At 41.3% G+C, this 27369-nt stretch overlaps 1 protein-coding gene and 1 non-coding gene across 4 annotated transcripts; one reads left to right on the top strand and one right to left on the bottom strand.

The window, feature by feature from the left end:
- Positions 1–3527: 3527 nt before the first annotated feature.
- On the top strand, positions 3528–3599 carry trnad-guc. Its single transcript has one exon. It is a non-coding gene; the product is annotated as a tRNA-Asp (tRNA).
- Positions 3600–4613: 1014 nt separating this feature from the next.
- Positions 4614–27369, bottom strand: LOC121192967 (choline transporter-like protein 5-A). Of its 3 annotated transcripts, none has more exons than XM_041055035.1 (22): positions 27250–27369; positions 19383–19431; positions 17581–17654; positions 14568–14652; positions 13142–13226; positions 12800–12928; positions 12455–12515; positions 11962–12085; positions 11735–11818; positions 10998–11110; positions 10623–10754; positions 10281–10380; positions 10026–10118; positions 9563–9650; positions 9175–9443; positions 8991–9085; positions 8787–8890; positions 8588–8661; positions 8192–8262; positions 7953–8041; positions 7752–7836; positions 4614–4978 (listed from the first exon to the last, which is right to left on the bottom strand). In XM_041055035.1, the coding sequence occupies exons 1-22, from the start codon at positions 27341–27343 to the stop codon at positions 4818–4820; spliced, it is 2259 nt and encodes a 752-aa protein (XP_040910969.1). In that variant the 5' UTR covers positions 27344–27369; the 3' UTR covers positions 4614–4817. The 3 variants fall into 3 exon arrangements, with proteins under 3 accessions (XP_040910969.1, XP_040910968.1, XP_040910970.1); XM_041055034.1 differs by having other exon boundaries at positions 4836–5621; XM_041055036.1 differs by lacking the exon at positions 4614–4978 and adding an exon at positions 7005–7121.

Here is a 27369-nt window from a genome sequence, read left to right as displayed (position 1 = left end):
GCACAATGAGAAAAACACAGTTTTATGCAATTACCCGTGGGGGACACAGCTTTCTCCTCATCGGAGTGTACATACAGAGAGTCGGGAGCACATTTGAAGATCTGAGGGTCCGTTGGGCAATAACAGCACCACAGTTGTAACAAAGCCTGAGCATAGTTTGACCTTTGACCTGTCAGCTCTAAATCTTTACATGTAGCTTCCATGTGGCATTTTAGCTTCCAAATCAGTAACAGATTTAACTCTGAGTGCATTCAGACCAAATGCGAGGCAAATTTTCTCCTTGCTAACGGTAACGCTAACTTGGCTTGTAGTAATGTTAGCATTAGCATAATAGCTGGAATCATGTAACAGACATTCGATGATTTTTCTCCAAATCCTCTCCTTGATAGTTACTTACAGTGTAAGATAGAACAACACATGTTAAACATGATGTGGTGCATGCTGCTATGCCTTATAAGTTGCATAGGCCTGTGACTTCATCATGCATTTGATGCAATCAGCCAATCACTAGCAGACACTAAACATTGTGCAACATGCAGTCACACATAAACAAATCATTAGAACTAAATTCTAAAATTCTTTTTTGTATCATCACTTATTAGACAAAAATATTTTAATCTGTTTTTTATTAAGAAATGAACCGTTTTTAATATTTTAATCAGGTTCACAAATTAAAAAAAAAAAACATTACAAATACAAAAACGAATCTTATAAAAATGAACAGGAGTAAAAATTTACATTAAACTTGATTTCAGTCAGAAAAAGAAAAACATTTTTTAACCCATAGTGACTAAAACTGAACAGTGTTTTCATCATATTCCTGCTGTGGTGAAATTTGGCCACATAAGATTCAATAAATGTGTTGTCTCTGTGTAAATGTGTCTCTTTAGAATCATTCCCTCCGCCTCCTCTGCCACATCACGAGAAAACTCATATGTCAAGACTAAACTATCTAAAAAGAAAGCACTAGAAACATCCTGGTGACCTCATGGGTTTGAATCTTGGTTTCCAGTGAGGTACAGATGTCATTATACTGTTTACTGATTCAACTACTTGTACAGGCCACACTCATTTTCCACCTAAACTGATTTTCACACACGAAGTTTTCACATTCGTCACACATCATGCATAAATGTATAGTTAAACATTCCTCTCACTTACTGATTTGAGGGTTTAAATATTACTTTCCAGGACCCTGTGGGACCAACAGCGGTACAGCATCATTAACCTCCTCTATCATTTCAGTAAGTTATCACACCGGTCAGTGTGGTCAGTGTGGAGACCCTGACAAGACTCTTGGATTTGGACAGGGCTGTTTGCTGTTTGTCCCTCACAGGTTGATAAAGACAGACCAGACTGGCGGCAGACAGAGTGGGGTGGACAAGGAGGACAAGATATCACCGTGACTGAGTGGATTTTCCCAGAATTCTGTGCAGCTCTGGAGACATGTGGAAAGGTTTTTCTATTCTACTTCATCTATTCCTTCATAGATAAACCTCTTGTTAACTGAAAAAATGTCTAAATGATTAGTGCCCTCCCTGGCACTCATCCTTTACTTAGCTGAAAGTACCAATACAGCAATGCAAAAATACTCCCTTAAGTAAAAGTACACTGGTATTAGCAGTAAAATGCTGTACAAGTACTAAGGGAAAAGTACTGGTTTAGTCCCTCTGACTGACATAATATTATATGGCATAGATTATTATTACTGAAACATCAGAATGTAAGAAGCATGTTAGCAATGTAACAGCAGGAGGTGGGTCTACTTTGACCTACTTCATATAGTTTTATATATAGAATGGTTGTGAGGTGATGGGAGAGGAAAGCGAGGAAAGAAAAAAGTTCTGATAAACAAATATGTTTTCAGCTCTTGGACTTTTTTCTCTAATCTTTGATTAGATGTATATATATACATACACACACACATACAACAGTATAAAATAGTGTTCATCTGTCACACAACAGTAAGCTGTTGCACAGGGCTGTGCTGAAGGGAAGGAATGATTTCCTGAGACATTCTTTACGACAGTGGAGCTGAATGAGTCTACTGGAGACCGAGCTCCTCCGTCTCTGCAGTGTGTTGTTGGGGTGGATTGTCCACGATAGAGGGCAGTGACCTTCTGTTCTTCTGCTGCTCCCCCAGCAGCACAGTAGATGGCGCTCGCCCTCCTCACCAACGATGATTATGACGTACATTAATGCTGGTTAACCACCAGTCCGGCGTTAGCATACCGTCGGCATAGCAGATGCTAACGTCTAGCACTAGCTCGCTAACTTGGTTAGCAAGGCGCATCCACAATTCATATCAGCTGTAATATTAACTGTGATGCTAATTGTCTCCACTTTTCTGATCGGAGCACAAAGGAAAAACGCACCAACGTTTGGAGTGCACTGTGCAAAAATTACATACAAAGGTCATTAAAACTGGAAACCATTAAGAAAATAAATACTTACCGAAAAAAGTGGATACCAGGAATCCTCAGAGGGTTTGTTGGTACAACAAACCGAACACGCCGTAATTACGCTGAACCAAAAAAAAAAAGTCTGTGGAAAATTCCTATTCCACTGACAAAAAATAACAACGATTACAACAAAACTGAATCTAAATGTTAGTTTCTCCAAACGACTTGTTAATCACTTTCGACCAGGAATGTCAATCAAACAGCCACGCCTCCAAATATAGCATTCCATATTTAATTAACTGGAAATTATTTTCAGCGGACAATGATTCGACGGAGTAATTCTGTTAATGATATTATAATGACGTGGAAAAAAAAATTAGTATTTCATGAGAGAAGGTGACGATTTTTGGATTGTAGCCAGCTCCTACCGGCCCTCAGTGGTATTGCACGTTAAGGTACTTCCGCATTGGCTTTATTTTTTAGACCCGTAGTCAACATCCATTTCTGTTAAAAATACAATACGATCTGATCTAAAAACAATCTAAGCCCTAAGGCCCTAAACCCACAATGGGCCTGTGGAGGTCGTGACGTCGCTATTGGACAAGTCAAGCTAACGTTAGCTTAGCCTGCCAGCATAGATTGTGTGTGTGAGAGAGAGAGATACTATGAATCATAGTACGAATAGAAACGTTGTCAGTGATAGTGTATTAGCTACAGTAGGTGGCAGTCGGCACGCACCAAGTTTGGAGAAGCAGACAGGAATACTGTCAGCAGCAAACCGCATTTCAGCCACCTTGAAAAGACCACCGAAAAAAATCAACATCACTTTAAGTGCTCGCTTTATTTAGGCTATTGTTTACTTTAGCGACACACAGCCCTGTCCGACCAGAGATGGAGCGTAAAGACTCCTTCCTCCTCCCCTTGGTGGTTTTCTAGTGAACAAGCAAACGAGTGTTTACATTAATTGTGTATAAAGTTTTGTTCATAAAGTAAGCTGCTACCATCAGACATGACGGGCAATGAATAAGTGAGTGTGGTTACAACGCTCTTCTTGATATTCCCCTTTCCTCCTTGAACAGTGGTTTACATTCATAATGCTTGAACTACCGTCTTTGCTTGTGCCAATCCTCGTTAGTATAGTGGTGAGTATCCCCGCCTGTCACGCGGGAGACCGGGGTTCGATTCCCCGACGGGGAGGTGCCTTTTTGCCCCTACTTACCTATAAAGCACTGACAGTATAGAAAAAAACAAAACACGCACAGTAAATTTTACACACACAAATAATGTAACGTCTGTATAAGAGCTGGAGTTATAGCTTAAAGGCACCCTAGAGTTTTCTTGTAAACAAACTATATTCAGTGTTTACTCACAACTGAATGGTTGAAAATCAGGCACCCTTGGGAGTGTAAAAATCAAGGAAGTCATTCATTTTGAGGCACAGACTGTGCACAAATGCACAACAAGCACTGATGCCTGGAGCAAAGCTTGGACTGACCTCCAGGGGCCTTGAAACAGTGTGGCCCTCCAGTGTGCCTATATCATCCCAAATGCTCTTTCAGCAGCAGAATGAGCCTAGTGAACCTGGCCTTGCAGATGGACCTTGTATGGTGTAAGGAAGGCAAGTGGTTTCTCCAGGAAAGGATAACCATCTCTAAGGAGACAATGGGTACCTGACATCATCTACAGAGGATGAAAATCCCCCCAAAAAACCCATTAAGGAATCTATTACTTGCATCACAGATGGCTTGCATTTGTGTGGATAGAAAAGTCTTTGTAGACCTATGTGTCAAAAATATCATGGTATATACATTTTCTCATGGTCCACTTGAATCTAACTTTGTATTTAAAGTTCCCAATACAGTGATTCCACCAATAATGTGCTTTTTATAGACTGATAGAGGACACACTAGAGCATGACTTCAACAGTGACCATGGTAAGCGTATGATTGTAATTCTTTTTTAAAATTTCTTAGTCACTGGTAATTGCTTTTGTTTAACTAGTTAAAATGTACTCATTCCCCTGATGCACTGACATAAAAATCTCTTGTAAGACTGACTTGACAAGAAGTTAGAAGAAGAGTCAGTCACACAAAACAAGCATTACTGCTGTTCACTGTAACAGTTCTGACAAAGTCTGGACTCAAATGTGAGACTCCAGAAACAGGAGGTTAAAAGCAAAAAGCTCTTTACTCATTTCAGACAAGGGTTGGTATCAGACAGGCAGTCAGGAATACAAGACAGGTTCAGGCAAAGGTCAGGATCAGGTGGGCAAACTAGGCTAAAGCAGGCTGGAACACAGTTTTATTGATGTAGCACTGAATCATAACGGTTATTTCAAGGCACTTTTCATATAGAGCAGGACTAGACCGGTGCAGGAGAGAGCAGGAGGAAAGAGAACATAGCCTAGAGCAGGTTCTACATAATAATAACAGCAGGACTAATAATAATACAAACAATAACAGTTGAAAAACTAATGATAGTCAGACTAATAATAATAGTTAATGAGACTAGTAATGGGGGCAGTAGATGGCCCACGGCAGCAGATCCAGCCTCCTCAGATCCAAGGGCAGATGAACCTGTAAAGAGCGACAGCAGAAGATAAGAGAGAAAGAACAGAACTACAGGAAAGGGAAGAAGCTGAGGACACGAATTTATGAAGTAATTTATGAACTAATCTGCTTTCCCTCTATGCCATTTTCAGTTAATGGGGTTATAAAAATAATAATTTAAATCGGGTTATTGGTTGAATTAGAAAGCACAATATCATAACTGAAGCCACCATCCCCTCAGAGACGTATGAAGTATACCTCATTCAGCAAGACAATATATAAACCACCCGTTTTATTGTTTGGGTATGAGAAATGCAGATGTGTCTGCTTCACTATTTAATTATTGAGGCTTAGGAGTTTTTAAAGGACCAGTTCACATTTTTTAAAAGTCTGTCTTGAAACAGTATTTACATGCCCATATGTAAAGAAAGTAAGTGTGGGATTATACTTGTTAAGTGTCTGATAATGAATATTTACGAATGTGATGCACATAAAAAAGTATTATTAAAAAAATGATTAAAGCTTCTTTTAGAGGCAGGAGTTTTTCTTTTGGCTTTATGTCTTTTTCTGTTCATGTCTTTCCTTAGACGTCTACAAATGGTCTTCCTGAGGGAGCTGGTGATGTGATAAGGACGAGCCAGTGAGCCATTGTTCATCTCCTGGTCCAGCACTGCACAATGAGAAAAACACAGTTTTATGCTATTACCCGTGGGGGACACAGCTTTCTCCTCATCGGAGTGTACATACAGAGAGTCGGGAGCACATTTGAAGATCTGAGGGTCCGTTGGGCAATAACAACACCACAGTTGTAACAAAGCCTGAGCATAGTTTGACCTTTGACCTGTCAGCTCTAAATCTTTACGTGTAGCTTCCATGTGGCATTTTAGCTTCCAAATCAGTAACAGATTTAACTCTGAGTGCATTCAGACCAAATGCGAGGCAAATTTTCTCCTTGCTAACGCTAATGCTAACTTGGCTTGTTGTAATGTTAGCATTAGCACAATAGCTGGAATCATGTAACAGACATTCGATGATTTTTCTCCAAATCCTCTCCTTGATAGTTACTTACAGTGTAAGATAGAACAACACATGTTAAACATGATGTGACGCGTGCTGCTAGGTCTTATAAGTTGCATAGGCCTGTGACATCATCATGCATTTGATGCAATCAGCCAATCACTAGCAGACACTAAACATTGTGCAACATGCAGTCACACAGAAACAAATCATTAGAACTAAATTCTAAAATTCTTTTTTGTGTCATCACTTATTAGACAAAAATATTTAAATCTATTTTTTTATTAAGAAATGAACCGTTTTTAATATTTTAATCAGTTTCACAAATTAAAAAAAAGAAACATATTACAAATACAAAAACGAATCTTATAAAAATGAACAGGAGTAAAAATTTACATTAAACTTGGTTTCAGACAGAAAAAGAAAAACATTTTTTAACCCATAGTGACTAAAACTGAACAGTGTTTTCATCATATTCCTGCTGTGGTGAAATTTGGCCACATAAGATTCAATAAATGTGTTGTCTCTGTGTAAATGTGTCTCTTTAGAATCGTTCCCTCCGCCTCCTCTGCCACATCACGAGAAAACTCATATGTCAAGACTAAACTATCTAAAAAGAAAGCACTAGAAACATCCTGGTGACCTCATGGGTTTGAATCTTGGTTTCCAGTGAGGTACAGATGTCATTATACTGTTTACTGATTCAACTACTTGTACAGGCCACACTCATTTTCCACCTAAACTGATTTTCACACACAAAGTTTTCACATTCGTCACACATCATGCATAAATGTATAGTTAAACATTCCTCTCACTTACTGATTTGAGGGTTTAAATATTACTTTCCAGGACCCTGTGGGACCAACAGCGGTACAGCATCATTAACCTCCTCTATCATTTCAGTAAGTTATCACACCGGTCAGTGTGGTCAGTGTGGAGACCCTGACAAGACTCTTGGATTTGGACAGGGCTGTTTGCTGTTTGTCCCTCACAGGTTGATAAACACAGACCAGACTGGCGGCAGACAGAGTGGGGTGGACAAGGAGGACAAGATATCACCGTGACTGAGTGGATTTTCCCAGAATTCTGTGCAGCTCTGGAGACATGTGGAAAGGTTTTTCTGAACTACCATCATTCCTCTCCAAGTCATCACCTGGTTGGCCCAAGAAATGGGTGGATGGATCAAGGGGAAGCATGGGGAAAAAAAGCAGGTATGGATGGATGATGGTAAAAGGATAGATGGATGAAGGGGTACGATGGAGGTGGAGGGAGTCGATAGTTGAGAGTTTGATGACAAATTTCAAATGAAGATACATGGATGAAGATAGAGGGATGGGAATTAGTACAGCAGGAAAGCAGGGTGATTATAAATGAAGAAGAGACAAAAAGATAAGAAAAGATTAGTGTTGTTAAACAGCAGCATGGAAAAGAAATGAATATTGTGAGTAAAGACTGTAGGATTGATTCAAATCAGTGCAACCATTTCAATTTTTTTTCCCTAGAATTTGTGACTTCCTGAGACAGAGCCTTGACTTGGTTTCCAGGGACACAGGAATCATGCCACCACTGAGATACCACTGTCGCTGGCAGTAAGGGAGTAAGTGGTACAGATTTCAGGTGTATAAACTTTGTTCCATTATGACCACTGCAGCCTGTTAAACCAGTTTGTTTTCAGTGCACCACAGCCCATTCTGAAATCAGGCTACCTGTACTGTATTTTATCTTTGTCTTACAAAACAGTACTGCACTGTACTAAGAACAGTGATGACAGTATTGTACTTACAGAAACAGAGGAAGAGCGTGTCGACACACATGGCATAGACACTGAAGAAGCCATGTGCAATCAGGTAGGCGCCTATCACCACAGTCTGATGGGAAAAACACAGAAGTCAGAAACTGTGTGTCTGTTTTTGGATGGTTGTGTGGAGACATGTTGGTTTGAAACCATCGTTGAGAGGTGTGTGAGAGAGAGAGAGAGTCTGACCAGTAGGGGAACCCAGTAGTAGTTGAGATTTGGCACTTCCTCCTGGATAACAGGGATCTTCCTAGTGAAGAAGAGGAAGGCTAACACACCTGGAACACACACACATACACACAATGTCTACAAGTGTTCTCCCACAAGTGTGATCATTATACTCAGTTATAATTTTCTTAAACACTTATATTTCAAAATAAGTAGCAGTGTAATATGGACCATAAACATGAGAATGCATTGATTCTTACCTACTCCTCCTGCTATCACCACTTTGCCCAGAAACAACAGAAAGTCTGTTACTCGATCCAGGACTGCAACCCTGTAGAGACAGGGACAGAAAATTTGTCTAACACGTGTTCAAAACTCAGTCTCAGCCAGCGAAAAATGCTAACTTTTCCTAACTGACCTGGCTCACATCTGCTCTGCAAATGAGATGATCCATGTCTGAGGATGCTCCTGCACACTGCTCTTCTCTATCTCTATCTATTTGAGATCATGGTTGTGAGAATTCTTTTAATACTAATAGTAATGAAGGTCCACACGGGCTGAAATGTTAGTATGACTGATAAATGTTGATGCTGAGCCATAGCAGTGTGCAGGAACGTCCTTCTTTTTTACTGAGCAGCAGCGGTAAACGTCTTTACCTGACCACATTTCTCATTAGCAGGAAGAAGGCTTCTCTGGCTGAGGTACAGAAGTTCTTCCCATAGATCGCCACCTGGTGGAGCAGAGACAAAGCACAGCTATCATGACGACGACGCAAAGCTGTTGTTGACAAAATGAACAGTGTATATAGCTAGTTTTCAAACTACTCATGCTAAAAAGTACTCTGACGCAGCTCACCATGATATACGCATTATGGTTCATGTAGCGAATGAATTTCTCCAAACACCAGAAACAGCATTTTAGACAGCACATTATGAACCTGGACAGGCTATTGTCAAGACCTACATGGATAAACACGTACAAGTTCAGTATAGTGATAGTAGTGACAACTGCAGCAGTACTAAGGATGTAAGGAGAAGTTGTGAGTGTGTTAGTGGGAACCTTTTAGTTTCTGCTCCAGGTATTCCAGTATGACCCGCAGAAGCTGGACAACTGAAAGAATCAAAGCTCCAAATGCCAGAGACCCTGTGTGATACCTGGCGGGAGACAGACAGGGGAACAGCTTTTTACAGTGTGACACATAAGACTCTCTGTCATGTGTTTCCTACTCAGAGCGTGTCCTGACCTGATAGCTCTGCTGAATGATGAAAAGAGTGGACATGGTGGGATGTCCTGAGGCTTCCTCTTGGCCCAGTAGTAGCTAGCAAACGCCCCGGCCAGGGTGCACTGCTCCAGGGCCAAGCTGAAGTTGACCAGCCAGAAGAAGACCAGTAGGTTGGACAGCTGCAGCAGGAAGAGGTAGCGGTAGTAGGGCGTCTCCCCTCCATAGAAGGCAAACAGACACTGAGAACCCAGACACAACGGCGATCTGGAGACGCCGGATCTGTTGAAGGTCTGATAGAGACGTGGGGGGAGAACAGAGGAGAGTTATTTACTGTGTCTTTAAGTAGGTTTGTGCCGTTTGTGCAAAATGAATCTCAGTTGATTATTTAACTGAAGACAATGTACTGTACCTCAGGACTGCAGGTGCTGTTGGCATAGGGGCAGCTCACATCAGGAGACATCACTTTGTAGATGGCTTCCCCTGAGGATGCCAGGTAACTGGTTTCACAGTGGCAGTTAAAGACAAATCTTACAAACGGGTTAGAATGCTAATGATACAGATCGCCCACATATACACATTTTAACATGAGTATGACTTCTTCAAATGAATCTCTGAGCTGTGAACTACGAAATGTTCACATAATGTGTCTCTGAGGATTCTCAGTCATCCAGGTCAAGGTGTTTCCAAAAGCTATACAAAGGCAACTGGGCTGTCACCTTCAGGTCTAACTGACTGGTGGGGAGTCCAGGTTTTTAACCTTCATGTGGGGTAGTTAACACCTTGAGAGTCACGGGGAGTCGTTGTAAGTGTCTGATCAGTGGTGCTGTAGGCCACCTCCTCTGATTGTTGTTTGTGACCACTCTGAAGGATACACAGCAGTAACCGCGCAGTAGGAGATGCAAACAGTCAACAAGAGAAAGGTGACGATGGGAAAGAACAGCGTGGACATGATGTGACCAATGGCTCTGAAACAACAGAGAAATCATAAGGCCAGGAAAACAAAGATCCTTACACCGTATATATATATATAAAAAACATCTAAAAATGTGAAGGACAGTCGAACATCAAATTTTTTTGTGATTTTCCTTTGCTGTTTGCTCTGTTTTTGCTGTCTTCAGAGGTCATACTTGCTAGCCTCTCTGAGCAGGGCGATGGCCACGAGGACTCTTCTCCTTAAGAAGATCAACATCGCCAAGATGGTCGCTTCGGCCACTCCCAGAGACGCCACTGACAAACACAAACAACACACACTTTTAATAGCACGATTAATCATTTCAGGGGCCAAGGTAGCTGCAGTTTCATCTGTTGCATTTCTGCTTTTGCTCGTTTGAAATTCAGTTGTGTAATATTATCTGATAATTATCAAAAATCATCTTAATTTAAGAACAGCGACACTAAATGTCCAAAAGTAAGAATCTGGATTCTAATGACAGATTCCCGGTGAAATCAGACTAAACAGACAGACTTACACAATATGATCCATGTCTGTCTGAGCTGTAGATAGACCTGTAGGTCGGTTTGCATGCCCACTTCTACGATGGCAACATCGGAGCCTGGTCTGTGTCTGAGCTGGGACCACTCCATGGAGCAGTACCACATACCTGTACACACACATGCACGTTCGCTGAGAAATCTGAAAAATGCTAACAGGAGGTTTTCAGAAACGTCTTCACTGCTTCTTCCATTATTTCATTTCATTTCATTTCATGACATAACTGAGCTGAAGTCAGATCTTTACTGTCACCTCCAGTGCTGCACAGCAGTAGAGGGAGAGATGATCACGTATTCTCACTGCACGACTGGATAAAGAACAGTAAGATCTGGTAGAAACCCTAAGCACGCACCATATGCCAGCAGCAGTATGACGGTGATGATGGTAGCCCACAGCAGCAACCCAGCTGTGAACCTCAGCAGCAGGATGAAGACCAGACTAACAGCCAAGGATATCAGCAGACCTCTGTCACAGGGTTTTAAAAAGGTATAGTGAACAAATAACAACCAAAAAAATCATGCACTTTAAAGTAAACCTATGTAACCTTCGCTCAACAGCTAATACTGTATCCACAAGTATAGTGTTGAAACTATGTAAAGTTACGCAACTCGTAAAACACAATGCACAAATAAATGTAAAGTGATTTGTATCTGTAAATCTGTGTCTCTAATTTAGAACTTTTTTTCAGTGCAAATGTGTTGGTGTGGATCACTTTGAGCCGTTTTGTGTGAGGCAAAATCCACAAATATAGAAGGACCAAACACTTTCCAGCAGATGGCGCTAATGCAACATATATGGATGTCAACCATGGGCAGAGCTGTGGCTGCTACTACCTGTGACCATAAACACGTGGAGTTAGTTCTGACGGGCTAAGTGGTTGATGATCAGGAGACAACATGAGACTGTTTTAACACCATGCACAAACAGTTACTATAAGATAATGCTAAATGCTAAAACATAGTGAGATAGTAGCACAAGTAGAGAATGGGGTGTAACACTGCATCTGTACTGGTCAGCCTCACAATAGACAGCTATCTGTATTTGTGTGTGTGTGTGTACACAAATGCTGTGTGTTGCTTGTGTAGTTACATGAGTATCCAGGCCCATGACTTGGCATAATCTTCCATTATCTTCATGCCCATCTCCTTAGTGTCCACCAGTCCTGTTATACCTCTGTGTGCAGGAGAAAGGAACGAGTGTTAACACGCAGACAAAGGCTCTGGGTCCGGGGTGTGAAAAGCATCAGTTGGATAAAATTTAGCAGCTTTAGTTCATCAGTGCTGTTGAATGAAATGTTGCAGCAGAAGTTGCAGTACTTGGCAGCGTGTTGGAGCTCAGTGACACTGCGCGGCATTTCCAGTGCATCTTTAAACCTGGTTCTGTTAGCTACGGTCACCGTCCCATTCAGAGTGATGAAGTCTGGAAGACACCTCTGGAGAACTGACACACACACACGCACACGCACACACACAGTTATTGTTTAACTATTTCCATATAATTTGAATTCAGAATAATGACTCATAATCAGAGTCCTCCTCTGAAACTGCTTTTACACCATGGGACAAAAGCTGCTTAGCAAATCCATCACTTATGGAAATACAATTTAATAATTTATTGCTGATTCATAATAATAATAAAGATGTACATGAGTGAGCAGAAGGACAGGATAATTAAATGATTTTAGTCAGAAAGAAGAATCTAATTTTGTCAAATGGGGAGTTAAATGAGCAACTGTTAAACTTCAACACTGAAATAAAAATTAGATGAAATGTTGCTTTAGTTGTGGGAAACGAGGTATCTCATCCTTACATGGTCGACTGGGTATGATCATGGAGGGACAGTCCTCATCTCGTAGAACCTGAGATACTGGCTGGAAGAAACAGAGGAGACAGGAGATATTTGATCTGCATGAGGACGAAGAAGAGAAATGTCTAAATGGTGACACAATCACGCTGTAAGATGCAGAGACATAGTCCTGAGGGGACTATAGAGGACACTGCAATTTTTGGTTACACTCTGAGATCTGAGATTTTAAACACAATCCACTGTAACTCTTACAATATACTCTGTACTGTAATATTTTTTTAAACCACTGCTGTGTGTACAGCTTTCTGAATAATACCTGTGTGTATTATTTAGAATTGGTATTGGTACCTTGTCAGGGTTATTAAATCCAGGCTTACAGAATTGTTTATAATATTCCCAGTAACTCCTGTTGAGTTTGTGTTGCAGCTGCATCTCTGAGTAGGTGGCAAACTTGTCTGGGCACTGTGACACACACATCTGGAAGAAAATGGACACAGACAGTACATTTGTTAATTTATTTTAGGCAGATACAGATACTACAGTTATGGACGTATGGATCACACTGATACTTTATCAATGACAATGTAAATTTGCTGTCAGCTAGTAAACATCAATCTGCTTCCAGAGACAAGTACTTATCTTATGCTAGATCAGGAACAGTCTGAGTATAGCTCAGATAAACCTGAGTACCTGAGTTGTGGGGCACTGTAGGTTGATGAGTATGGCCGGGTTGGCACATTTTAAGATGTTAAAATAGAAGAGGATGGGCTTCTTTCTGCAATAAACAAAACAAAAAAACAAAAAAACAACAACAACTCAATAGCAACATGTCTTGTGGTTAAACTGCTGTCTGACTCTACTGTGAGTGTAAAAATATAATGGAATAAATACAGAGGAAAAACTGTTTACTGAAGATGTGTGTAATATGAAAATGAATCACGGCCTGCTATCACAGAGTGCTGTACACACACTGGGATTACCTGAATGCACCTTCTACATTAGGCCAGTTATCTAAAGCAATAAGAAAAATAGACAACAAGGCATAGTTCTTGTTTTATGATGAGAACAAAGGATCAAAGGGTAGGGTAGGGTAAAGGACAGGGGGCAGAAGGTAGAGGGTAGACTTAAAATGCTTGTACTGCTATAATTTTGGTTCTGCTCCTGTAAAGGGTTTGTAAATATGTACCGCGGCCCTGAATACATCAAAACAGCTTGATGCGGTCTGTCCCATGTCAAAGACTCATTCAAATACAGCCAAGAAACGCAGCCTTCTTCTGCCAGAACATAGAGGACGGAAGCAGTGTGTTATCAGTGTGCTGCCACTGTACACACACTCCTGTAATTTGTCAAATGGAGCCTGGACATGTTATTCACAGAGATACAGATGAATGGGAGATATATGGATAGGTCTGCCATTACGCCGCTGTACTGTGTTTGCATGTTGAAGTGAAAGAAGCGGACACAAGTGTAATTTTACATTTCTCAAAACCTGAGGACCACTTTGGGCAGATTATTCAGGGATGGGGGCACAGGTTCACTCTGAGCCTCAGGGCCACTCAAAGAGCCAACATCCCATAATAACCAAGAGCCATTCTGCTTTTTTCCAACCTTCAGAATCATGTTACAGTAAAAAGCAAACAGCCTCACAGACTAACGTGTCTGAAATATTCAGAATTATGCTTCTTAGTATATATTCCGATTACAGTATATGCACTATTGATGATATTTTTTTCTTTCTGGAGTCCACAGGGAGGGATTAGACTGATTAAACTGTTAGATTATGATGATGGCGCTTTACATTACATCTGCTCCATCAACACTAACATCATCACATGATGAAGGTTTTCTTAGGGGAACTACAGGTTAACAGTCAGTGTTATCAGTATTTAATCATTTATGATGTTGTGAACTCTGGTGACATTTTCCAACCCATGTTCACAACAACTAGTCCTTCTGTTACAAGTCCAACTTTCAGTATTAGTTCTACTATTGATAGTATTAGCACTATTACTGCTTGTGCCACATGGGTTTTGGGTTACTATGAACCTATGGAAAACTTTCACTCTGTTTCAAAGACTATACTTCTCTGGAGCCTCAGACCAACAAAGGAGCTTACGCATTGGGAGTTCCCTTCTGACCACAGAACTGGCCATAGCTGTCTGTTGGATGGAGCACCTTCCTGGGGTCCCCGTGTATCCAGGCTGGATAGACAGACAACACAGACAGAAAGACAGACAGACAGACAAGAAAGTTCATTTCACAGAGAAACAAGGAGCAGATAAATGGTACATAACAAGTTCTACAGTGTGGAGACGAGGTTTAGACCTGGTTATTGTAATAGTATTAGCTTTCTGATTTAATTTGAAGTTTATGGGCATTGAAATTGTTCATTCGAATGCTTCTAAAAATCAAATCTCTCTCAGTCAAATGGCTGCTGTATAGCACTGCACCACACAACAGTGAGGGACGCACACGTGTGTGTGTGTGTGTGACTAAATGATGCCTTTTTCTTTCCTTCTTTGGTTTTCACCCATCCATTATCCCTCTGAGTGAAAACACTGCAGTGGCATAAAATTAGTCTAAACAAATCTCATGACTGTGATTGGCTGAAATGTAAAATCAAATGTGTGTGAAGTGATTTTACATTTATATTATTTATTTATTTATTTATTTTTTACGTTTGTGAGTTGTTTTCTAAAAACGGTACAGAAGCCTGGAGACACTGACTGTCCATCTCGGCTTCTTCATGACCTGCCCATCCAGCATCTATGCATTTTACACCTGTTACCTTCTCATCCTGTGACACATTCCTATATCAACAGTGCGGGAAAATGGCTGATGTTATTAATACGGTGGAATGAGAGAAGAAAAGGAGAGATTGTGTTGATATGTTACAGTTTCTGTGTGAGAGTGTGTGTGTGTGGAGCTGATGGAAGGAGGAGGGATTAGAAAGAAGGGGATGTGGAGGAGATGGGGGCTAAGTACAACATACAGACAGGGGGTATGAATGAGAGAGTGAGGGTGATGTCATTGGGAATGATGTCATCCATGTCTGGTAGTAGCAGAGCTGGAGTGATGTGGTTTTGGAGACAGTCTTTGTTTTAGTTTGTGTGTGTGTGCACCTGTGAGTGTGACTATGTGTTTATGTCAGTGTGCATGCATGCACTTTGTTCAGTCACCCGTGCGATCACACGCAGTGTACGCACACACATGTGAAAGTATGTGTGTGTGTGTGCACAAATGAAGACTAGTGTGGTCAGTGCTCGCACGTCTGTGTGCAAAGTGGGATTAGTGGATTTCATATCCTCTTTATGGGATGATGTCACCAGTGGTGTCTTACACTTATACACACACACACACACACACACACACACACACACACACACACACACACACATCAGTGGAACACTTCTCTGAGCTCCATTAACCATACCTGCTCTGTACTAACATAGGAATGAGGTAATACTAGGATATGAAGCGACACACAAACACATACATGCACGCAGATGCACAGATTGTAATAGCAGCAGGTAAACAGCACCGGACAATTCTTAGCTCGATCTGTTTCTGTCTATCTGTAATCACACATCACACATCTTTTGCACATCTCATATAAACGAAACAAAGACATGAAATCAGCATTGGAAAGCCTCCGGTGGTCCAACCCCCTCAGTGATATCAGACTAGTAAATGGGATTTCAGCAGTGCCTGTTGAGACAGGGATGATCTCATACTCATCCACTGGTGAAGTGGACGCTCTGCCTGCTGTTTGAAACTGGAGGAACAGGAGAGTGCGACTGGAGCATGAGCAGCGTCGTACTGCCTCTCACTTCCTGCAGAGATGGCTCAGGATGCCATCACGTGACCCAACTACGTCTTTTCTTACTTTGCAGGGATTTTTCTTTTTTTTTCTTTTGTTTAATGTGTTTTTTTTTTTTTTAAGTTACAGTGCATAGTTTCAAAAGCAAAATCATAGATACTGTAAGCTACTGTAGCTCCTGAAGTGGCTGAACAGCATCAGAGTTTTAGTGTGTCAGCCCTTGAGCGAGAGACTGTTTGATGTAGAAACTGGGCTGCGCTGATGGCTGAAAACTCCAGAACATCCCTTCTCTCCCAGCTCTCCTGTAAAAAACTGCTTTAATTCAGCTTCCTCCTCGACCTCCTGCTGTGACTTCAGGAGCCACTGAACATATCAATCAGCTTTGGCAACAAAGAGATTTTCTTCTGCTCTTTCACTGTCGTCCTCTTTTCCACTGCCTCCATTTTTCATACGTCTCTCTCTCTCTCTCTGTGTGTCCCAGTGATGAGCTGTCCCCCTCCCTTCCTCTCTTTCTTTCTCTCCTCTCTTTTCACAAAATGTCTCTCGATTTTTCTCACCCCCCTTCAAACCACTATCTACTTACACAATCAATGTGAATGAGGCACGGGAAGCGAAGACATAAACCAGGGAAACCAGTGCTCCCCGCAGTGAGCGGCTGAAAGCCCACTGACGGGGGAAACACAAAAGGAGAGACAGAAGGAGAGAAAAAGAGAGAGATTCTACAATCATCTGCTCTACATCTTCAGAGGAGTGATCCGTGATTTCATTTGAGTATTTGCTGTTTTTAATGAATGCTGAATTTGTATATTTCTCTCTTGTGATAGCTGGATAAGCCAATAAACAAACAGCATCAACGAGGATAAAACACAAGCCAAATAAAACTACATCAGGAAGCTCAGTTTTAATTAGCCTGGATAGTTTTATTAGGCCACAAAGCTATCCATTACCCACGCTGTGGCACATCCCATACGTGAACCCGGACAGCTGCTGTATGACACAGTGTGATTCTTTGTGTTCATGTGTCCAGCTGCCACACAGGTGTGAGAACGTTCCACCTGTAGAGGTCGGTGCAGGCCTACTTTCTTTCGACCACAAGACTAAATAAGGAGCTGCTCTTTCAGTGCACGCAAACACACTTGTAGTATTATGGCGAGCGTGGCTACGAGTGAGAGAGAGCAAGCGGAAACAACAAAGACCATGTGTGTGCGTCTATTCACTGGAGAATACACTGCAAGAAGAGCCTGATCAAAGTCTTTTCCCCACACTCAGAGCACTGAAAGTGTGAGTGTGTGTGTGTGTGTAGACTCACCCACTATCCCCAGGGCCAGATATGAGAGGATGACAATGATGAAGATCAAACAACATAAGACATCAGTGCAGCTTCTAAAGAGACAGAGAAGAAACGAGTTGTAAACCACTGCAGCAAAATTCACAAAAAACAACAACAACAACAACAAAAAGTCTGTATGTGCTTGTACTTGTTGTGGATCCATGATTACTATGCTGCCTCTGTGCCACTGTATATCACAGATACAGATTCTGTATGTTCAGCTCCAACTGTGACCATAGCTGAAAAATCATCATGATTCATGAGGCAAACACGGTCGTGGTCAGAGAAGTGATTGCAAAGACAAAACACGACAGATAAATGCATTTGTTGCTGTACTGTAAAGAAAGCAGCTCCTCGTTCTTTAATTACTTCTGCCTCTGGCCCTGGTGTGGGAGAGATAGAGAAATAAAGGAGAAAAAGCAATGAGGGGAAAAGTGTGTCGGCAGAGCGAGAGAGCGAGCTGGAGTTAAATGAAGAAGAGGGAGAGAGGAGTTTTACTCTTTAGGAAAAGAACAAGAGAGGGATTAAAGACTGAATAAGAACTGCAGAGTTCCTCACAGTCACACAGCTGAAAAGATGCAATTATAGATCAAAATTATATGGGTGTGCGTGACCGGTTACCACACTGTATTTGTGCTGTGTGTGTGTGTGAAAGCTAATTATTACAGTGAGGACTGAAGTCAGATTTCTAGGTGATGTGGGGGAAACAATTTACTTCCACTGCAGATTAATTCACCAGAAATGAACTTTTAATTTCATTTATTTTCCTTGGGAATAATGTTTTTTTTTTTTTCGAAATTTTCTGGTGACATCATCATGGTTACCTCCACCTGGGTGTGGAGGTTGGAAGAATCCGGTGTCTTGTCCAATACCAGGGACTTAAAGTCTGGCTGTCTCGGCCTGTGCTGCTTCAATTTTTAACAACTTTAGCAACAAGCAAATTTAATGAGCATATGTTGATTTATGTATTTGGCAAGTTGCAGATATGTTAGAAATCTAATCTTGCAGTACAATATCCACTTGTAGTGACTACAACATTATTAAACTCTTTTATAGTAATGTTCAGACTCTCACAGGACTGTTTATTTACATTTAACCAAAACCACCATCTTTCCCTAAACCACAGATGGGGACTGTGGATGTGAACTCTAGGATCTGGTGTGACACTGACCTTTAGCCCCAAACCACCTCCTTGTGCATCGCTGTTGTTAGTAAATGTAGTGATTCATGTGTTCATTCAATTGAAAAACAAAAGGTTGCCTCTGATCCAGAAAATGATTATGTCTCCTCCACAGTATAAATGGGAGAACAGTTTAGTGGTTTAGGAGACAGAGGGTTAATGTCACGGCCTGCGTGATAACTGCTCTCAGTTGTTAAATCATGTTGGGGGAAGTGTTAGTGAACACAACATCCTGTCCCTCTCTACTGGATATGTCAAAGAAAATTCCACATGATGTTCTCCGTAATTCACATAACTATGAAAAATACATTTCCATTGTGCTCTTATTCTGTCTTCACCCGATTCCATTCACTTTGAAAGTCAATCATGCGTCCTATTATCTTACTTCTTCATCTGACACCAAAGGTGGTGTATTTAAGCAGAGATAGCATCTCTTCCCCTCTTTAAACAAGTGCTCTCAAAACTGACTATAAAGTACCATCATGCAACTGAAGGGTGGAGGCTATTTCATCCATTCACCCCTGAAACTACGACCAGTGAAGACTACATGGACTACAGTACCTCTGCTGCTTCATTTGCAAAGGAGGAGGTGTGGAGTTACCTTCTGCTGACTGGACCTCTGAAGGAAGGATCAAACTTATGTGGTTCTCCTGGAAAAAGAAAAAAAAAAGAAGAAAGAAAATCTTTAATGACTGAACCAAATCAAATCACCACCTGGAGAGAAGGGAGGAAAATAGCAAACAGTGACTGAGTTGTGTAGAAGATGGTTAGTTATTGTTGACCGGTCACAGTCAGGCCAATTAAAGCTGCTCTGTTATTTCTTATCTCACGCCTGCGTCCACATGTTACTATTGTAAACATGCTCACATTAACATGCTGTAATTGACTGGAATTTATTGTGAAATTTGGACATTTCTGCTTTAAAAGTGATCAAATCAATGATCCAAACTGTAGCCAATTCTTCTGCTGTCAGTTGAGTAACTTATTGCGGTGCCAGGGGAAGTAATGAAACTGCTACGTATAGCTGGAAGTGAAAAACTGGACTATATTGCTGAAGTGGTTTGAGAAATGTTGAAGAATAAATTAAATTTGCACTAAAATTATGCAAAAAATACTGCTTTTCCCCTTGACTCTTCACTCTCTGTGCTGTCAAGGTGATTTAAAGACTGACTGATGTTTGGATTGGGACATTCTATTCATGTGCAACATTATAACAAAAAAACTAAACTGAAAAAAAAAGAATAAACTGGACTAAAGATTCAATTTTAGCTTAAAGTTGAAGCAACTGTGTGTGACACCAACAGCTTTTAAGGGTGTGAAAGTGTGCGTAATGCACGGTGTGATATGTAGCGTGTGTGACTTTTTGATTTGAGGGTTTATTCGCAGGGCTGAGGTTTACAGCTTAACATGCAAATGAGACTGTAATTTATTCCTCTCTTCTCTCTTTCACTCTTTTTGAATATGTTTCTTTTGCCTCCCTCCTTCACGCAGACACGGAAGATATGGAAATGAGACGCTGCTTGTCAAGATTTAAACATCAGCTGCATCGTACCTCACATTCACTACGCAGCCACCCACACATACACAGTGATAACAGGCAAACATACAAAAAACAAAGGCACTTCCCCACATAATGAAAGAGACACACACTTCCTGTCAAGTTCACATCTCGGGGCTAACAGGAAATATTTAGAGGGAGGACAACATTTCATCCTCTATCATCCTCTTGCTTCCTGTCAGCCATCAAAGTCGTGGATTGTTATGTAACGTCCAATCAGAGTCCGTGTTGTCTTCCCCAGCTAAAAACCGACTTCCTGTCTGGCTTGGCGGTCGCAGGCTAACTGAAAGTGTGCTTTTATTGCTTTTGCATCTAACTTCGTTTTCTTCTTCATCTCATTTTTGTAACTGATTTATAATGTAGAAATATAACACTTTTGTGTTTTCATTCCTCCCACTCTGTTCTCACTCCAACATTATGTGCAGTTCTATCATTGAAATACCATCGGTTACCGGATGCATATTTCTATTCTATTTTCTGAATCCTCACAGCTTTTTGGCAGGGCTAACTTATTCAGTACTAAACCAAAACCACCATCTTTCCCTGAGCTTAAACCAAGTAATGTCAGTGTCTCAACAAAACCTTAAATAAGTTTCATCATGCTGTAGTTGCTAGTGGATATTACACTACAGGAGCACATGATGTCTTAAAATTAAACGAACAATTATAACTATGAGAGGCAGCCAAGCTCAGTGTACACGCCAAAGGAAGGTGGTACAGGTCAAGAAGGCCGGCCTAGGAGATCTTCAGGCAATCCTAAGGAAGGAGCTCTGGACCTTGCAGAGGATGGAGAGCTATGGAAGGACAGAGAGAGAGAGAGGGCAAGAAAGAGAGTGGAATTCCCGACCCACCCCTTCAAGTTGACTAAGCAGCTCCTTAGGCCAGAGGAGGACTGGCCACTTCCCCTGCTAGATTCATGGCATGGACAGTGCTGATAGCACCATCAGAGGGACCTGAAGATGGAGGGGGGGGGGGTCCCTGACAAGCTCCATTTGTCCCATTCAGATCCCGTCACTAACAAACAAATCAGTGAAGAGTCTCAGGAAGGTCTTCATCTGCAGCCTGAAGGACTCAAAGTCCATTAGGGCAACCAGTGCTGACCTGGTAGTGTGGCTGAGAGCTGAGGAGGACAAGTCTGGACTCCCCACCATGCGTCCCTCCCAAGAGATCTTCTCATCTATTTATCAACCGCAATATGTCTCTGTCAGGGTGAAGAAAAGGTGGAAGCTGGTACAGAAGGAGTCACACACCTCAGAAGGAAGTTCGATTGATTGATTATTTTTTGTCTTTGATCATGGATATCAACTATTTATCTGCCAGGCTGTTCAATGAGCACAGAGGCCTCATAGTGTTTCATTCTGTTTCAGCACTTCTGGAAATCCACTCTGTTCTACCTGTTCAACACCAAAGAGCAGACAGACACCGCCAGAGGCTTCTTAAGTGTTCAGGTTTGTGTAAAGGCAGGATGTAAAATTAGCCTGGATTGTATGATGACACAGTAAATCTGAAGTTTCTCAGCTCCATGACTCATCTGCAGCGTAGTCAGAAGGCAGAACTGTGTGCTGCTGTCGGTCTGCTATCTCTCTGAGGATCTCTTTTCATTCCTATCACCTTCTTCATCACACACTAACACACACACACACACACACACACACACTGTACAGACAGACACATTGTGCTGATGGTGTTCGACTCCAGTGGCAGATCAGTTATGTAACACATACAGAGGGAGAAATCTGAAATTCAGATCTCTCGTCCCTCCACCCCTGCTGCCCCAAATCAAATATTATTCAGCTGCATTCCAAGAGCAGCGCATGACTACTGTGTGTGTGTGTGTGTGTGTGTGTGTGTTTGAGTGTGTCAATTCAGCTTTCGTCAGGTCTGTTTTCACACTGAGACCCCACAGACAGATGGAGGCCATCTGCTTGTGCATGACGTCAATGAAAGTAAGTGGGAGTGCCCCGGTAGGTGAATGGTTACAGCTCATGCTCATGCATAACGACAACATCCACAGTTTGATTCCAGCCAGGTGCCTCTGCTGCGTGTCAGACACACAAGTTCAGGTCTGTCAGGTGCACACCGGAGCCCTCCAAGCAGTCATCGATTCTTTGTCTCCATACTGGCCATTAAGTCACTTCGTGATTGTTTTGCGTAAAAACATATTCCATACTCTGCTTCAGATAGATTTTGGATTAATATTCTATGCAGACTGTAATGTAAATAATTACCAATCATGACAGGTTCTTGCTTCTGTGCTCTGTTTCCTATCATAGCTGTAACCTGCTGAGCACACAGTATCCACTAACTGTTCTGTAATCTGAATGCTGGCCCTCAAACATTGTTCACTGCCAACTCTGTTTGTATCATGTTTTATATGTTGCATATCCTTCTCCTCCTCTCCTCCATTCCCAGCTGTCCTATCTTCCTCCTTTTCCTCCTTTCACCCAGCCCGTCCATCAGCAGGAGGGTCCCCCATCTGAGCCAGGTTCTGCTCAAGGTTTCTTCCTGTTAAAAGGGAGTTTTTTCTTGCCACTGTCTCCTTAAGTGCTTGCTCTGGGGTCAGACTCTGGGTCTCTGTAAAGTGCTTTGAGACCGTTTTGATTGTGGAAGGAGCTATATAGCTTGAAAAGACAATGGTTGGGATTAAAAGCAACAGGAACTAATCAGTGACTGACAACAATATCTGTGTTAGAGAAGAGAGTTTTCTGCAGAGAAGGTGTGACATGAATCTGTCGTACTGGTGGAATTAATGCTGTGGACAGTATAATAACTTTATACTCTGGGATATGTTTTGTCCGTTAGCTGTAATAATTTAAAAGGTGAACCCTGGCTTCTTCCCACTGTTCCATGTTTGTACTCAGTTTGTCTCTCTCCATTTTATATGCTGAACATGGTCTTCCTGCTCCTTCTCCTGCCATTCCACCTGCACACCTTCTCCAGACCGACTCATCAACTCCTCAGCCAGATGCAATATTTAAACACCAGCTCACCCCTCCAGTCTCTGCCAGTTCGTTCAGTCATCCATGTGCTACTAACCGAGGCAAAGCCTCCACTCCAACCACTCACCAGAAACTGCTCCGGTCCAGTTTCCTCATCACTCCACTATTCAAGTGTTCAATAAACTGCCTTTTAACCGCTTTTTAAAAGTATTGCTTTTTAGAGAAAGGCTTATCAGCCAATGAGCTATAATCAGGAAAGTTGTTCTAACTGATGCATTGATACTGAGGGCCATAATATTCTGCTAGACAGACTAAAACTCTGGGTTGGCTTCTCTGGCCTGTTCTGATGTGGTTCAGGTGCTTCAGTTCTCTTCAGCCTGTATATGCTACTACTACGCAGCATTGTTAGAAACCACAGCATCATTTTCCACAGACAATGCCGATGGTACCAGCTGCTTATCTCCAATGTGTCCAATCGATTCCCGCTCTATCAGCAACTTGATGGCATAAGTCTGTGAATGAACTCAGAACTGATTCAAGATCAAAGTGAGATTTGAAACTACTGGAGCAAAATCTGAGTGAGAGAAACCGTCTGAGCATCATTTACACTTACAGCAGCAAGCAACAGGTTAAAAACCGAAGTGTCGCCATCAGAACTGTGACTTTCTTGTTTAATGAAGAAAAGTCTGACCGTTTCCCTCTGAGGCAGCTAAAAAGTTAAAAATGTTTAACATTACAGGTGGAGGTGGGTAACGAGGTGTTCACTACACTCCTCTGTTATTTAACTGTAGCATTTTAGCCATCGAGGAAATCACAGGATATGATCTGTAATAGAGGCAAAGACACTGTGTGAGGTGACTTTGAATCAAAGTCACTATTCTTACCACACACGTTGTGATAATTCGGTTTAACTCACACTTCCTGAGGACAGCATTATGTCCAACGTCGATCCAGGATAAATGTGGGGGAAAAAAAAATCTTAAAAATGGTTAAAAACAGACTCCAGAACTTGCCTTTACAACAACCGCATTTTGAAGTCTTTTTAAATAGAACTTTATACGATTTCTTTTTTTAAATCTCACCATTTTTGGACTAGCTTGTGAAACATTTTGCCAGGTAAAGCTAAATAACGCAAAGGAAAGCAAACATTTATTTATTAGAAAAATAATTCCCACATGAATATGAAATCTGTGTTGTCCTTCAAAAACTGACAATTATTACATCCCTTTATACTTTCTATGTCCCTCTCTGCTCACATTTATTTTCTACTGTTCCTCCTCTGTAAGTGTTCTGAAACTGCTCTACTTTCTTCTACATTCTGTTGTGCTTGTTTTTTTTTTTTTTTGATGCAGTTTTTCCAGTAATTATTATAATTTGGTTTGATGGAATTTTCAGTTTGTTTTTAATTATTTCTCTGGTTTGTTTTCTCTATTTTACACACCGCTGCACTCTGCTTGCACATCTACTCAACATGTTAGAAGTTGTAGCCTGCGGCTCGACACACCTTCTCTTTCCTATATTTTATTTTCTACTCCAATAACCTGAAGTTTTTCAATTCAACCGTCAAGAGAACCCGAACACAAATACGCTGGCGCTGACTAAACAACCGGACCAAGACCATCTGAAAAGGAGGGTCTCTGTCAGCTTCAAAGCAGGTTCTGGTCTGCAGGCAAATGGATCAACCACAGTCTTTTATGAATGTATATATATTTATGATTTTATCATGAATTTAAACGCTAACCAGATATTAAATCCATCTGCTGATACTGAACTGTTCAGGAGGTCATCTTAACAGATCTGTATATGCATTTACTTCTGCAAATCTTTCGGTAACCATGGTAATGCATGTTCGTGTCAGCTCGTGAGTGCAGGGATTTTCTTTGATGTGTAACAATATAATACACAGACTGACCTGCTGTCAGTCACTGAAATCTGATTCAATACATGAGTTCACCTAAACGAAACTGTCCAATCAGTGAGCCTCCTGCCAGTTCATGAGACTTCCTAGTTTCTTGGTCCTCTTGCTCCACTTGTAATAAATCAGAGTGAACATGAAATGGAGCAAAACTAAAAGGAAACCATGTCTCTTTTTTTTTTTTCTCTTGATCCAGATCAAACAAACCAGACTACAGGTCTGAAAGTGAGCTAAACGTCAACCAGGACGCCTGACTGAAACCTGTCATTATTATCTCTTTAAAATCTTTAAATACACTATTTACTTAATTATTGTTTTCTGGGATCTTTCTGGAGTTATCTCACCACTGTGCACAGCTTTTTCAAATTTCTTCCAGAGGTGAGCAGCTGTTATATTTCCTCAGTTCATCGCATTGTAGCTCTGTTTGTTATTCTAACTGTATCCTCTAACTTTTCTATCATTTGGATGCCGACTCTCTGTCTTTGTCCACTGCCAACCCTGTTTGTATGATGTTTTATAAACAGCACGCATGTCCTTCCATTGTGTAATAATGGACAAACAAATGCAAAAGAATACAACAGTAACAAAAACTTTGCTTTGATATAGCAAAATCTCTACTATTTACCATATTTTCAGTTCAAGCAGCAGGCAGTTCATGTACAAGAAGGTAGGCGAAGTGTGGAGCTACAGCAAACAGACCTGAGGGCAGCTGATGGCATTAGCGAGCAGTAATACTCAGCTAATCTGTGTCCTGCTGCCGACCAAAATAGCCACAGTCGGCTCAGTACAAAGCACCTTTCCTTGGTGGTATTGTTGTCGCTGGTTATTTTTAAACGACACTTTAGCCATCTACAGTATCCTGCATGTTCAAACCAAAAAACTGAGACATGGTCATCTTTAAAGACCACATCACACAGCGTCCTCTGGGACGGTCCCTGTTGACTACATTAGGAAGGATGACGTCAATAAAGGCTAGATCATCCTTGAAAAGTGAAAATCAGTAGAAAGCATACTGAGATAAGTGGGGTGCAGGTTGTTTGCAAAACATCATTTGAATTTTTGTTTTTGAGTTAAATACAAATTTAGAACAGCCTGTGTGGAGGACTGTGGCTGCGCTGTAATCAGCCAGAAGAGGGAACAATGCAACATGATTTTCCTTTCAAATGTCTGCCTCGTTTCCAGCATCCACACACACACGGTCATTTCAGCACAGAGGTTCAAATCATGACTGGGTTTTTCATATGTCAATATAAACTTCTGTTTTTATATTTTCTAAATACAGAAGATGCAGAGTGTATACACAGTACAGAAATATCTGAAACTGTGCTAGCTTTGCTTTATGATAAGGTGATTGGACATGTGTCTCTGTAAAACCAGCTCCATCATAAGACAAAAAACGTTGACAGTATAGACTCAGTGTGTCTTTTCCAAACATTAAACTTTAACTCTGTAAAAAATAAAGTAGAAAACACCACATTCAGTGAGAGAGGTTATCCACAAATACACACACATGCACACACACACACACACACACACACACACACACACACACACACACACACACACACACACACACACACACACACACACACACACTATCTGTTGCTGTTTGCAAACCAGCAAGGTTTGATGATGATTATTTTGAAATTAATTTAAATTATTTTGAAATTTCAATTCAACCGTCCTCCACATCATGTCCACAGTGTTTGCACGAGGTCAGAGATGGGAAACAACCGAGATACTACACTTTAGCTATGACTTTTTATGTCTTCTAATGAAATGAATTTGAGTTATTAAAGTGACATGGAGAAAGCTCATGTCTGTCTCATCATAATAAGTTTCTGTTTTGGCTGGAATCACTTCAAAATAACTATTGTACATAATAATATCCACCTATTAGCTTCACTATTAGTTATGTGACCTTACGGTCAAAATGATATCCTAACTATCCTCACCTAAAAAAACAAAACACAACAAAAAAAAAGCCTGTGTGTTGTACAAAATTGTATAAAACAGCCGTGAAGCTGTCAGCCGTCCACACAGGTCCGGTACTCACCGTAGTAGGGGGCCGGTTTTGCGGCTCCAGCGGCGGCTGTCTCGCTGTGAACGGCGGCGCTCGAGGTGCCCGGGGTGTACCGGTGAGACGCCATGGCGCGCGGAGCCGTCAGCGGACAAA

This window comes from Toxotes jaculatrix, chromosome 14, assembly GCF_017976425.1.
Source record: "Toxotes jaculatrix isolate fToxJac2 chromosome 14, fToxJac2.pri, whole genome shotgun sequence".
Classification (NCBI taxonomy): domain Eukaryota; kingdom Metazoa; phylum Chordata; class Actinopteri; family Toxotidae; genus Toxotes; species Toxotes jaculatrix.
The sequence above is the reverse complement of the archived record's forward strand: the minus strand, read 5'-3'. Positions and strand labels throughout refer to the sequence as shown.